This window comes from Procambarus clarkii, chromosome 57 (assembly GCF_040958095.1).
Source record: "Procambarus clarkii isolate CNS0578487 chromosome 57, FALCON_Pclarkii_2.0, whole genome shotgun sequence".
Lineage (NCBI taxonomy): Eukaryota > Metazoa > Arthropoda > Malacostraca > Decapoda > Cambaridae > Procambarus > Procambarus clarkii.
The window spans coordinates 7911609-7927283 of record NC_091206.1 but is presented as its reverse complement, the minus strand read 5'-3'; the positions used below and the strand labels follow the sequence as shown (position 1 = coordinate 7927283).

The 15675-nt window shown below is 45.5% G+C and overlaps 2 protein-coding genes across 2 annotated transcripts in view; both read left to right on the top strand.

Annotated features, from left to right (window-relative positions):
* The window catches only part of LOC123745067 (GATA-binding factor 2), a 147274-nt gene that overhangs the window by 80181 nt on the left and 51418 nt on the right, over nucleotides 1-15675 (top strand). The window lies entirely within an intron of this gene.
* LOC138353305 (octapeptide-repeat protein T2-like) lies at nucleotides 14532-15347 on the top strand. The gene is made up of 2 exons (XM_069306176.1): nucleotides 14532-14672; nucleotides 14748-15347. Exons 1-2 carry the CDS (start codon nucleotides 14532-14534, stop codon nucleotides 15345-15347), a joined length of 741 nt encoding a protein of 246 aa, XP_069162277.1.

The following is a 15675-nucleotide window of genomic DNA, read 5'->3' as shown; positions in this document are numbered from 1 at the left end:
CAGGAAGCAGCCCGTGACAGCTGACTAACACCCAGGTACCTATTTTACTACTAGGTAACAGAGGCATAGGGTGAAAGAAATTCTGCCCATTGTTTTTCGCCGGCGCCTGGGATGGAACCCAGGACCACAGGATCAAAAGTCCAGCGTGCTGTCCGCTCGGCCGACCGGCTCCCTTGCATTGCAGCATTTGCTTTATTTAGTCTTGTTGATTGACTTTCCTTTCCTGTTGTTGGTGTGTTCCTATGTTAACTGACGTTGCCTAATGCCTGTATACGAGATATTGAAGGTAATGTCTTTCGGAATGCCTGATTACGACCGCTTGAAATACTAAATGTATTAAATCGTTGTATAAAACAGTCATGACAATTCATGGCGTAATTTAGATTCAGTCTTTGATATCTTAGGCACATTTCGCTCAGTATAGTAATCTGTAATTGAGCCTGCAGATATCAATCACTACAACGCCCCCGAACACAAGAAATGACAATTTAATGTTTGCATGACGCAGGTTCGAATCCACGTCACGGCTCTTGTGGATTTGTTCATGACAATTTAATATTGTTGTTGTTGTTGTAATATTTCTTGTTGACCTTGGTCAACACCTATCAACTTGATAGACCTTCGTTGACCTTGGTCAACATTTGCTAAATATTTCCTAACAACAAACTGAGTTGGGACAAGCACTTCCTTCTCCTACACCTCACTTGCTTCTTCTATCTCCTCTTTTCCCCTTTTCGGTCCCTATTTTAACCTGTTAGATCTGGTAAGTGCAAATCTGCACGCGAATGTAATCTAACGTGTTAGATCTGCACGCGAAACGACTACAAAGTCTTTTCTTAGCTATGTGTTTCTATTAAACTATTATTAGTTTTACCATAGAATTGAAAAGTCTAGTCATTTATTATGCATCCCATACCCATCCCGTGGGCGGTGGTGGACCCCATTCCCATCCCGTGGACGGTGGTGGACCCCATACCCATCCCGTGGGCGGTGGTGGACCCCATACCCATCCCGTGGGCGCTGGTGGACCCCATACCCATCCCCTGGGCGGTGGTGGACCCCATACCCATCCCCTGGGCGGTGGTGGACCCCATACCCATCCCCTGGGCGGTGGTGGACCCCATACCCATCCCCTGGGCGGTGGTGGACCCCATACTCATCCCCTGGGCGGTGGTGGACCCCATACCCATCCCCTGGGCGGTGGTGGACCCCATACCCATTCCCTGGACGGTGGTGAAAAAGGTTACAGACGCATATAAAGGGTTCAAGAACTGAACCCCATCATTTAAGGCCAAAAATTGTCGTACTAGAAAAGAGTAGGGGATCGCAAAATTTGCATACTGAATCTTAGGAAGACAGGCTCAATTATCACCTGAAATATTACAGCCACAATGTCACCTAAAATATTACACCCACAATGTCACCTAAAATATTGCACCCACAATGTCACCTAAAATATTACACCCACAATGTCACCTAAAATATTGCACCCACAATGTCACCTAAAATATTACACCCACAATGTCACCTAAAATATTACACCCACAATGTCACCTAAAATATTACACCCACAATGTCACCTAAAATATTACACTCACAATGTCACCTAAAATATTACACCCACAATGTCACCTAAAATATTACACCCACAATGTCACCTAAAATATTACACCCACAATGTCACCTAAAATATTACACCCACAATGTCACCTAAAATATTACACCCACAATGTCACCTAAAATATTACACCCACAATGTCACCTAAAATATTACACCCACAATGTCACCTAAAATATTACACCCACAATGTCACCTAAAATATTACACCCACAATGTCACCTAAAATATTACACCCACAATGTCACCTAAAATATTACTCCCACAATGTCACCTAAAATATTACACCCACAATGTCACCTAAAATATTACACCCACAATGTCACCTAAAATATTACACCCACAATGTCACCTAAAATATTACACCCACAATGTCACCTAAAATATTACACCCACAATGTCACCTAAAATAACCCAAAACCCGGTGATATTCTTTCCCTGCCAACCCCAACCATTAAAAGCGCCTGGCTCTGAAATTTTCCCGAAAACTCCCTTCATTTTTCCCCGAATTGGCCGAGGCTCGGGGGAGCCAATATCGATGCTTGATGTACTGGAATAATATCACATAGACACCGTTTGGCACCTTCTTGCCCCGAATCCATCTACGCCTGGAGACTGGAAGGAGGGTCGGGGTTGGGGAAGCGGTGGGGGGGGTGGGGGGGTGGAGAAAGCTCTCGTCCACCCCTATCCCCTGACACCCCCAACATCTCCCCCTGCCCCCCATCCCACCCTCTCCTTCCCCCTTTTCAATCTGCCTGGTTGATGTGGTGGAATTATCAGTGGGTCCAGACGGCCGGCCTGACCGTCGACGGCCAATGATGGCTAGGTAGTGCGACGCCTGGAAGGAAGCGACGTCAATCAACTCGACGTCACTCCCTGGAGGTGCTGCTTGAGCCACGCCACCGGGGACCACTCCCTGGAGGTGCTGCTTGAGCCACGCCACCGGGGATCACTCCCTGGAGGTGCTGCTTGAGCCACGCCACCGGGGATCACTCCCTGGAGGTGCTGCTTGAGCCAGGCCACCGGGGATCACTCCCTGGAGGTGCTGCTTGAGCCAGGCCACCGGGGACCACTCCCTGGAGGTGCTGCTTGAGCCACGCCACCGGGGATCACTCCCTGGAGGTGCTGCTTGAGCCACGCCACCGGGGATCACTCCCTGGAGGTGCTGCTTGAGCCACGCCACCGGGGACCACTCCCTGGAGGTGCTGCTTGAGCCACGCCACCGGGGATCACTCCCTGGAGGTGCTGCTTGAGCCACGCCACCGGGGATCACTCCCTGGAGGTGCTGCTTGAGCCAGGCCACCGGGGATCACTCCCTGGAGGTGCTGCTTGAGCCAGGCCACCGGGGACCACTCCCTGGAGGTGCTGCTTGAGCCACGCCACCGGGGATCACTCCCTGGAGGTGCTGCTTGAGCCACGCCACCGGGGATCACTCCCTGGAGGTGCTGCTTGAGCCACGCCACCGGGGACCGCTCCCTGGAGGTGCTGCTTGAGCCACGCCACCGGGGACCGCTCCCTGGAGGTGCTGCTTGAGCCAAGCTACCGGGTATTTTGATGGTACCTAGTTTGCTTGGTAGTCAGTGAATACATTGGCTAGCAAAATGTTGTACCTGCTGGCTTCCCGGTATATCTGCTAGCTACCTTGTATAACTGATACGCTGCCGGGCTGTTTTCTACACATACTAGTTGTCAGATATACCCATTAGCTGCCAGCTATACGTTCTGACTGGCAGATATACCTACTAGCTCTCATATATAATTACTAGCTGTCAGGTATGCCTTTTAGTTGTTATATCATAACCAAAGGTTTCAGAGGTACTCATTAGATTGGTGTTACGCTCCTCTGTGAAACTTTATATCTGGAATCTGCCCTTCCGGCTTCCTGCTAGCTCATAAATCACTACTGTTTCATTGATAGTTTTGAAATTTGCTAATCTGGGGGACAGCTTTTGCAGAATTAACTTCGCAGTCATCTATGTTTGCTATTTTGTAACACTCGGAGATTGCATGTTTTCGTGACCCCCCCCCCCCCCCCTCGAAGGTCGCTTTTTCCGGAATCATTGAAGGGCGCTAATTTCGTGACCCTCGAAGACTTTATAATACAGTGACACCGGAAATGTATTTATTTTGATGACTCAAGATAAGAAAGTTCCGGTGTCATTAAAATATAAGGTCTTCGAGAAACGAAATTAGGAACTTTTAGGGGTCACGAAAATAGCGATCTTCAGAGGTTATGAAAATAGCGATCTTCAGGGGTTATGAAAATAGCGATATTCAGGGGTTACGAAAATAGCGAATCTTCAGGGGTTATGAAAATAGCGATCTTCAGAGGTCACGAAAATAGTGCCCTTCGCTAAATATCTGAAATGATAAACATATATTTAATATGTGCTTTATTTTACATCTGTTTTGCCCGACATCTGTAATATCCGATATCTGTTTATTTGATATCCGTATTATCCTATATCTGTATTAGCTGATATCGGCATTATCAGATATCTGTATTATCCGTTATATACGTATTATCCGATATCTGTAGTAAATGATACTTAAATTATCCGATATCTGTATTATCCGATATCTGTATTATCTGATATCAGTATTATACGAAATTTGCCTTTGCCGATATGTGTATTATGCAAATGTGTATTATTCCGTAATCTGCAGTATCATTAATTTTTATTATACGATATCAGTATTATGCATTATCTGTATTATCCGGCATATATATTTTCCGTTATCATATTATCCGATATATGTATTTTCCATTATCTTATTATCCGCTATCTGTAATTCCTGTTATCTGTAATATTCAGTATATGAATTATCCGTTAATTATCCACTAAATGTATAATATGATATCTGCATTCTTTGTTATACGTGTGTTATACATCTCTCTTATTCGACAATTTTTTACCCAATCCTTTCATGTCAGCTATACGGGATATCAGATAAGAGGTATATCTGATATCGCTCCTATCCGCCCTATCTCCTATCCGTTCTCTCTTCTATTCGATCTCTCCAATTTGATCTCACTTCTATGCAATTTCTATCCTATTTGATCCCTCTCCAATGCGATTTCCTATCCGAGAGTAGACCTCTCCGAGACATTCAACCCGGTATTACCCTGATAAGGTTAAGATTTTGTAGGAAATCCTGAACTAAGTCTCATGTCATGGTGTGCAAGAGGCTCTCTGTGGAGGTTCGAGAGGTCTTCTGTGGAGGCTTTCTGTGGGGTGAGAGAGGCTCTCTGGGGGGAAGAGAGGTGCGAGAGGCCCTCTCTGTGAGGGTGAGAGAGACTCTCTGGGGGGAAGAGGGGTGCGAGAGGCCCTCTCTGTGAGGGTGAGAGAGACTCTCTGGGGGGAAGAGGGGTGCGAGAGGCCCTCTCTGTGAGGGTGAGAGAGACTCTCTGGGGGGAAGAGGGGTGCGAGAGGCCCTCTCTGTGAGGGTGAGAGAGACTCTCTGGGGGGAAGAGGGGTGCGAGAGGCCCTCTCTGTGAGGGTGAGAGAGACTCTCTGGGGGGAAGAGGGGTGCGAGAGGCCCTCTCTGTGAGGGTGAGAGAGACTCTCTGGGGGGAAGAGGGGTGCGAGAGGCCCTCTCTGTGAGGGTGAGAGAGACTCTCTGGGGGGAAGAGGGGTGCGAGAGGCCCTCTCTGTGAGGGTGAGAGAGACTCTCTGGGGGGAAGAGGGGGTGCGAGAGGCCCTCTCTGTGAGGGTGAGAGAGATTCTCTGGGGGGAAGAGGGGTGCGAGAGGCCCTCTCTGTGAGGGTGAGAGAGACTCTCTGGGGGGAAGAGGGGTGCGAGAGGCCCTCTCTGTGAGGGTGAGAGAGACTCTCTGGGGGGAAGAGGGGTGCGAGAGGCCCTCTCTGTGAGGGTGAGAGATACTCTCTGGGGGGAAGAGGGGGTGCGAGAGGCCCTCTCTGTGAGGGTGAGAGAGACTCTCTGGGGGAAGAGGGGTGCGAGAGGCCCTCTCTGTGAGGGTGAGAGAGAGAGACGGTCTGTGGGAGTACGTTGTGTCTTATGTTGGAGGTATGTAGCCAGGAGAGGCCAGCTGTGGAGAGGCGAATGGCCCCCTCTGTGAAAAATAAAGATGAAAAACCAAACTTAAATATTCCTAGGCCTAGTATAGCGTATATATGTTCTATATTAGGTCTATGATAACGTGTATTATGCCTAGTTTGCTAGGAGAGGTTAGGTTAGCTTAGGTCTTATATATTTATATGTTTCTGATGAAAATGATTCCAGTTTATTCAAATTTAATCAAACAAAATTCTACTATCTACTGGTTCATCACATCATATTGGTACTTTCGACCAAACAGTTACTATAAGTACTTTCGTTGATGATGGCCTGAAAAAATATAATAGCAACGAACTAGAAATTCCCAAACTTGCAGATTTGCATAGATTCGAAAAGCCTATAATGCTATCAACTTCCCAAGAGAATTAAATCTTATTAAATCACAAAGCTGGAATTAATCAATCAAAAATTATAATTTGATTCCAGGGCACCAGACGCCTCCAATGTATTAAGGATTAAAATAAGATCCGTGAAAGGCGCAATAAATTGGATATTTCATCTTCCGGGGCGTCTGGAAAAGCCGGGTAAATCTGCGAGCTTCCAGCAGGGACCTTCCAGCATCCTCGGTAGCAGCAGAAGAGGATCTGAGCTGCCTGGATTATGGAAACCCGGGAAAGAAATACTCATTTTTTTATGGAACGCAATACGGATGAAGGGATCTCATGGGTTTGTTATTCATGGTGTTTTTATCTCTGGTTGTGTGAGGCGTGACGTTGATGAGGGGATGGGGTTGGGAGGGGATGTGAGGTAGTGGGTGGGATATGTAAGGGGGGTTTTGTTGGCAGGGTTGGAAGGGATGCAGGCTACTAAATATATGAAGGGAGGGGTACATTGGTAGAGGTTCTGAATCACGCTGGCTATATATATATATATATATATATATATATATATATATATATATATATATATATATATATATATATATATATATATATAGATAGATATATATATATATATATATATATATATATATATATATATATATATATATATATATATAATATAAGAATTGGGGTGGTAGGAGAAGAAAATATCAAAGTGTTCAGTGAGGATCCACAAGGTCTTCTCTTAGTACTTATGTTCTTTTCCGGGGCTATGGGTCCCTACACTTGCACCAGTGGTGGTACCTCTCTCTCTCTCTCTATATATATATATATATATATATATATATATATATATATATATATATATATATATATATATATATATATATATATATATATAGACAATTCCTAAGAAATCGTAAAGACATCATGTTCTTCTGAGACAAAATATATTTTATAGACAGCTGATGAACCTCTCTCACCAGTGACATGTATTTGGGCCTATAAATTCTCACTACCACAGATATGCAGCAAACAACATCCTCTCAATGATTTTATTTCCGACTCAGTAAGTGAAGAGTCTTTCAGAACCTTTTCGTGAGGCTAGGAAAAAGAGATACCCACACTGACATTATCAGTAACACGAACATCACTTACATAATTTGGTTAAAATCGCTAAGATGAATTCATTTCTTTGAACACTTCATACCAATTATGAAAGTGGATATTTTTGTTTTTCAATAAAGAATAAATTACATTATAACAGCATAAAGTAGGGACTGAAGAGAGGCTAGTGGGGAATCGAGAAGGAAGAGGGAATTATCAGGGGAATTATCATTGGATGGGGTCAGGATAAGGATATGAGATGGGACGGGGGGGAAGGAATGGTGCCCAACCACTTGGACAGTCGAGGAACGGCCATTACGACTATATAGCACTAGGAAGGAGTCAGGATAAGGATTTAGAATGGGACGGGGGATAGGAATGGTCTGCCAACCACTTGAACGGTAGAACAGAAGATAACAGAAGGACAATATAGACCGGGTTTGGTGTTCGAAGGATTTATAGGATGACAAAGGATAACATAAGATCTTTAGAATAAAGAAAACTGCAAGAGATTGACTCTTACGAGGAAATTTCTATTTATATAAACCCAAACTCATTCAAATGTATGTTTAACTTGCTCTTACAACAGTCCAGCTATTCCACATTTATTAAATTACCCGGTAATTGGTAATATAATGGAAGGAGATTGAGTGGGAAAGCTACGAAATCGCAAGCCTTAAATAAGTTAGCGGAGATGATGGAGCGAGGTTGACGGAATGTGTGATGATAGTACGTTGAATCGGGTGTAATCGAGTCTGAGGGTAAGAAGATAATATAGAGAGTAATTAGCATGACAAATCGCTAAACCAAGATGATAATACAGCGCACTGGAAAGATCTACAAGGACAGCCTTAATTCTGCGATCTGAAGACGGTTATCTTGAGGCTATCTTGAGATGTTGACCAGACCACACACTAGAAGGTGAAGGGACGACGACGTTTCGGTCCGTCCTGGACCATTCTCAAGTCAATTGTGAGACTTGAGAATGGTCCAGGACGGACCGAAACGTCGTCGTCCCTTCACCTTCTAGTGTGTGGTCTGGTCAACATACTTTAGCCACGTTATTGTGACTCATCGCCTGCATATCTTAAGATTATTTCTGGGCTTAGCGTCCCCAGGGCCCGATCCTCGACCAGGCCTTCTTTTTGTTACACACCCCTCAGGAAGCAGCTCGCAGCAGCTGTCTAACTCCCAGGTACCTATTTACTGCTAGGTGAACAGATGCATTAGGGTCAAAGAAATTCTGCCCATTTGTTTCCGCCTCCACCGGGGATCGAACCCGGAATCTCAGGACTACAAAAGACCACCTTTCCTACGGTGTGTAGGAAAGGTGCCTCAACTATTTTGACCACGGGTAATCGAACGTCTAAATGGAAACACTCTAAATCGAACAGTCTAAGTGGATGGACGGAGGAGAAAAACAATACAAAAAAGAGAGACTTAAGTGTGAGAAGTTACAGGAAAAAAACGAGGTGACTATTGCAACGTGTAAACTGTTTGAGACCTGACAACTTTGCAGGAGCAATTCACACAATTGATGACACCAGGACACACACACACACACACACACACACACACACACACACACACACACATACACACACACACGTGATCCGCTCCAGTCCTTGTACAAATAAATCAGTGTTTGATCCAATTTATGTGATAATGTCTCTCCAAGGGATCCTTGAGTCCATTGTGTGCTCTGTATAATCCTGTATAATTCCAGATTATAGGAGAATCATCCCTCGTGCCTGCTTGTACCCGGGGAATTATAGATCTGTGGGAGGGGTGTGTGAGTAGTGTGGCGAGCCAGCGACAAGCTGCCAGGGACTGTGAGCTGAGATTGCTTGCATGGTACCACGGCGTGTGAGCTGAGATTGCTTGCATGGTACCACACGTTGTCCCATCTCACGTCTCTATAGCGACTGTGTGTTGCCGCCCGACAGAGAATTTGCAGCTTCGGAAATTGGAGAATTGTATTTATTTGTAAGTGGAATAAGCCAATTTATATTATTATACTGCTTGTGTTTGCTCATTCACGGTGTTGTATGTTGGAGTTTTTCTTCAATTAAATTTTGGAAGTAGGGATTATCCCATGGATTAGGGAGCATGTTAGGTAAACACTTATCCACGATTTCAGAATTAAATTAACAGCTACTTTACCTCGTATCCCAGCTACTTGACCTCGTATCCCAGCTACTTGACCTCGTATCCCAGCTACTTGACCTCGTATCCCAGCTACTTGACCTCGTATCCCAGCTTCTTGACCTCGAATCCCAGCTAATTGACCTCGTTTTCTTTTTAAGTGCTTCCCTGCATTCCTTAATGAGCCACGGCCTGACCTATCTATCCCCTTGACCGCGTGGAATTCGTTCTGGTGACTATCTATATATCTATATATCTATATCTATCTATTTGTCGAGGAATTTCGAAAATTAGAATGTTGATTAGCGAATTGTACAATGGGTGGACTGATATGTGTTGTTTCATATATATAGAGAGAAAAAGAGTGAATGTACTCGATGTTGTTGAAATGCTGGGGATACACAGGTTGATCTGTCACTCTAGGGGGAGTGCAGGAGGTGACAGTCACTCTGGGGGGGAGGGGAGAGTGCAGGAGTCCTTGAAGCGCAAGTGTGAGTTGTAAAAGAGATTCTCTGATCCTATCTCTTGCCGTTGTTTACGAGGGAGACAAACGGGACAGGAGGCGACCCTCAAAATGCATTAAATACACAAACAGAGAGATATCAGAATCTCCAGCTTGGCGTCTCGAGAGACACTCCGGTGTTAATTTAGGGTAAGTTAACTTACCCTAAACATTGTTTAGTGGGTTAACTGAATTCAGAAAATTCATTAATTCCCAATCATTAATTCAGAAAACTGAATGATTGGGAGAAGGGGAGTCTCTCATTTCGCAATGGCCAATGACAAGAGAGTTCTAATGACATATATATGTCAATCCTGGACAATAAGAGACAAGGGAGCTGATGAGAGGCATCACCAGTGTCAGCCAGGAGGAGTTCTGACGTCGCCTGGTATATTTCCACCCTTTAACTGATACCCACTGACCTCCTACCCACCCCACACTAATACCCAAATACCTCCGTCACACCTCCAACGCCCCATAACCCCCCCTTGGGCTGCGAGAACCTCTACATAGCCTACGGCAAACCTACATCTACAGCCCCCCTTCTTCCCGGTGATACCCAGCCTTGCCCATCATCCATACCTATACCCACGCCAACACTCAAAGTCGCAAGTAAGTAATTATCAAAAGAAGGCACCAAGCTAGGAAGGCTATGTAGCAAAGGCGCAAGCCCACCCAACCTCAGTCACACACACCGCCTGGGGCAGTTCATTTATTATGCACCCCATACCCATCTTGTGGGCGGTAGTGGAAAGGGTTACAGAGGTACATAATGGGGCAGAAATACCTATATATATATATATATATATATATATATATATATATATATATATATATATATATATATATATATATATATATATATATATATATATAACCGTTACCTTAACCGTACCGTACATGATACCTTAACCACTCGACCATCACGACCGGACAAAAGATGATGGTAGCCAAGGCTATATCCCCATCATCCCGCCGGCACTCTGATGGTAATCTTGGGCATAGTATTTTATCAAATCATCTCATTTTGGGGGGCACACGTGCGGGACACAAATGCAAACAAGCCTGAATGGTCCCCAGGCATATATGCAACCGAGAACTCACACCCCAGAAGGGACTCGAACCCATACTGCCAGGAGTAAATATATATGATGTAGCAGATATAACAAACCATAGGAAGTTCAGCATATGACGTTAGCAAAACTAAATTCAGTGTCAGAGTAGTTAACAGATGGAATGTATTAGGCAGAGATGTGGTGGAGGCTGACTCCATACACAGTTTCATATGTAAATATGATAGAGCCCAGCAGGCTCAGGAATCTGTACATCAGTTGATTGACAGTTGAGAGGCGGGACCAAAGAGCCAAAGCTCAACCCCTTTCCTTCCCCTCTCAGGCACAGGTGAGTACAACTAGGTGAGTATAAGGCACGTGATGGAGGCAAGAGGATGCGTTCTTTGTCACCAGGATGAACGGAGGGTTCTCCGGAAGATTGGCAACTATCGTCCTGGAAACAATAAAAGCGAGTCATAAATTAAGTGTGTGTGGGATGAGCTTGGGGAGAGGGACAGGGGGAGAGGGACAGGAGCAGAGGGACAGGGGGCAGAGGGACAGGGGCTGAGGGACAGAGGGACAGGGAGAGGGACAGGAGACATGGACCAGGGTTAAATCTTGGGCCAGTCTGTGAAAGGGTGATGAGTGGGGGATGGAAAGGAAGGGGGAGGGAGGCATGGGCCAAGCAGGGATTCGAACAGAGTGGGGAGGAATTTGGAGCCAGCCTGTGCAGGAAAAAAGTGGGATGGGAGCGATATGAAAGGGTAGAAAGGGATGGGGGAGCTGCGACCCAACAGCAATGGAGCTGAGAGATGGAATGGAAGGGGGGAATAACGGAAATAAGAGAGGGAACGGAATGGCGAGAAACGGAGATGGGAGATGGAACGGGAGGGTGATTAACATAGATTGAAGAGAGAGAACCTCAGGGTGATTCAACTTTTACTTTAAATGGAAGAAGCAAAGAGGTCTAAACCAGTCTATAATAGGGATGAAGAGGGACGCCCACACCTACCAATAGTGAAGAGGAGAAAATGGAAGAGAGAGGGGGTATGAAAGCTGCCACGAGGAGAGAGCAGAATCGCCACAAATCCCCTAACACGTGTAGAGAAAGGAAGAGAGACAACGATGGAAGATTCTGCATCACCTGGATGCTGTAGATAAACGGGAGAGAGAGAGAGAGAGAGAGAGAGAGAGAGAGAGAGAGGAGAGAGAGAGAGAGGAGAGAGAGAGAGAGAGGAGAGAGAGAGAGAGAGGAGAGAGAGAGAGAGAGAGAGAGAGAGAGAGAGAGAGAGAGAGAGAGAGAGAGAGAGAGAGAGAGAGGTGGGGGAGGGGGACACACTGGAGTTATGAGACTGGTGTGTGCTACTGTTAATTATACATAATGAGAGTTTATAGCGCCGTTGTGTGTGGCAGGAGTGAGGCGGCCCGGTAATGAAGCTACCGTCTTGAGGGACACGCACACGCGTGCACATGCGCCTGCTAGCACACGCTCACGCACACGCCTACACACCCGCATGCCAGTACATGCTTGCCCATATAGAAGTACACAGTCACGCACATACACACGCTCAGGGGGCATATGTACGCATATGTCAGGCAGGCATATGTACGCATGTGCTTGGACATATACACGCACACGATCAGCCATATGCAAGTTGGAAAGGTGGGATCCAAGAGCTAAAGCCTGTTGACCAGACCACACACTAGTAGGTGAAGGGACGACGACGTTTCGGTCCGTCCTGGACCATTCTCAAGTCGATTGTGTTAAAGCCTAAAGTCTGACTCTGCCGGCAAACTTGACTCTCAGCCACCAGGCGTCCCTATATCGGGGCGCCTGGTGGCTGAGTGGACAGCACTCAGGGCTCGTAATCCTGGGGACCGGGGTTCGATCCCTAGCGATGGCGGAAAACAAATGGGCATTCTTTCACTCTGATGCCACTGGTAACTAGCAATAAATGTGTTCCTGGGGGTTAAACAGCTGTTACGGGCTGCTTCCTGTGTGAGTATTCACCTAGTTGTATCCATCTAGTTGCATTCACCTAGTTGTATTCACCTAGTTGTGCTTGCCGGGGTTGAGCTCTGCTCTTTCGGCCCGCCTCTCAACTGTCAATCAATCAACATTGTGTGGTGTGGGAAAAAAAGTAGTAAGCAGTTAGTAAAACAGTTGATTGACAGTTCAGAGGCGGGCCGAAACAACAAAGCTCAACCCCCACAAACACAACTAGGTGAATACAACTAGGTGAATACACACACACACACACACACACAACACACACACACACACACACACACACACACACACACACACACACACACACACACACGCAAAGTTGATGAGAAGAGTTGTGACAGATGAGGATTGCAGGATCCTCCAAAAGGATCTGAACAGGTTGCAGAAATGGCTACTGGAATTCAACACGAGCAAATGTAAAGTTATGGAAATGGGACTAGGAGATAGGAGACCAAAGGGACAGTACACAATGAAGGGGAACAGCCTACCTGTGACGACGCGAAAAAGAGACCTGGGTGTGGACGAAACACCTAATCTATCTCCTGAGGCACATATAAATAGGATAACGACAGCAGCGTACTCTACACTGGCAAAAGTTAGAACATCATTCAGAAACCTAAGTAAGGAGGCATTTAGGGCGCTCTACACTGCCTACGTGAGGCCCGTCTTAGAGTATGCCGCCTCATCATGGAGTCCCCATCTGAAGAAGCATATAAGAAACTGGAAAAGGTTCAGAGGTTTGCAACGAGACTCGTCCCAGAGCTACGAGGGATGGGGTATGAGGACCGCCTGAGGGAACTATGCCTTACGACACTAGAAAGAAGAAGGGAGAGGGGGGGACATGATAGGAACGTATAAAATACTCAGAGGGATTGACAGAGTGGACATAGACGAAATGTTCACACGGAATAGTAACAGAACGAGGGGACAAGGGTGGAAGCTGGAAACTCAGATGAGTCACAGGGATGTTAGGAAGTTTTCTTTTAGCGTGAGAGTAGTGGGAAAATGGAATGCACTTAAGGAACAGGTTGTGGAAGCAAATACTATTCATAATTTTAAAACCAGGTATAATAGGGAAATGGGACAGGAGTCATTGCTGTAAACAACCGATGCTCGAAAGGCGAGATCCAAGAGTCAATGCTCGATCCCGCAGACACAACTAGGTGAGTACACACACACACACACACACACACACACACACACACACATACACACACAAATACAGCCAAATTACGCCTGAATCATTTAATAACTAAAAATAATAACATGAGAGAACAGAAAGATTGTACTGTATGCAGGGCCAGCCTTATTCACGGAGGGAATAAGAGAGACTGACAATTATTAAAGGATTAATTAAACTTAGTTAACAGCACAATCACTAACAATTAGGATAATTAAACTCTGGGACGTGCAATTTGCCCACGGACGTAGCTCACGAGTAATGAGGGGTGATAACTCAGTTATTACATAACATTATTTTCAAGAATAACTTATGTCTGCTAGACATCAAAGGAAACAAAACAAAACAAAAAAGTCACTAATGAGAGCTTAGAAAATTTAATTTTGTATCATGTCCTTTAAACGTTTATATTTTTTTTTTCAACCAAATAGTTTTTAAAAACATTGTTTCTTGTATATTATTTTTATATTAAATAGTTTATTCTTTAATCGCTAATGTGACAAAGTTCGCGAATATGGCACAGCTGGCACTACTTTTGGTCCGAGATCGCGCCAGCATTGAGCATGTCAGAGACCGTGAGAGCATGCCAGAGATCGCGAGAGCATGCCAGAGACCGCGAGAGCATGCCAGAGACCGCGAGAGCATGCTAGAGATCGCGAGAGCATGCTAGAGATCGCGAGAGTATGCCAGAGACCGCGAGAGCATGCTAGAGATCGCGAGAGCATGCTAGAGATCGCGAGAGTATGCCAGAGTCCGCGAGAGCATAGCAGAGACCGCGAGAGCATGCCAGGTACCGCGAGAGCATACCAGAGACCGCGAGAGCATACCAGAGACCGCGAGAGCATACCAGAGACCGCGAGAGCATACCAGAAACCGCGAGAGCATGCCAGAGACCGCGAGAGCATGCCAGATACCGCGAGAGCATGCTAGGTACCGCGAGAGCATACCAGAGACCGCGAGAGCATACCAGAGACCGCGAGAGCATACCAGAGACCGCGAGAGCATACCAGAGACCGCGAGAGCATGCCAGAGACCGCGAGAGTATGCCAGAGACCGCGAGAGCATGCCAGATACCGCGAGAGCATGCCAGGTACCGCGAGAGCATACCAGAGACCGCGAGAGCATACTAGAGACCGCGAGAGCATGCCAGAGACCGCGAGAGCATGCCAGAGACCGCGAGAGCATACCATGCAGAGATCGCGCGAACAAGGCAGTCGACAACCTGGCTAATAGAACCAATGACTTTGAACCTTACGCTAATCCCTTAATAAGCAATTACAATAGCCAAACAACCTATGCCCGAGTACCCACTCAATTAGGGTCCAATTAAGCTCGATTATTGGCTAATTACGTATGCAACCTAATTAATTACGAGGCAATAATGCGTAGGCCAGTCTAGTCGCGTCTGGTACGCAAGTAATTTGTGGCAATGCGGTTACAAGTTATAGATGAGTTTGCTCCTCCAATTGGATCGTGTATGCTCGTTTGCAACTTGAAATTATAAATTGCTGTGTAGTTCGCGACTAGAATATATATATATATATATATATATATATATATATATATATATATATATATATATATATATATATATATATATATATATATATATATATATATATATTATTAAATATGACCGAAAAAGTAAGATTAATAAT

Bases quoted from the DNA above. Each gene is read 5' to 3' on its own strand.
- LOC138353305 (XM_069306176.1), top strand. From the start codon at position 14,532: ATGGCACAGCTGGCACTACTTTTGGTCCGAGATCGCGCCAGCATTGAG. The intron at 14,673-14,747 runs GCGAGAGCATGC...AGAGCATGCTAG, and splicing joins GCGAGAGCATGCTAGAGATC to AGATCGCGAGAGTATGCCAG.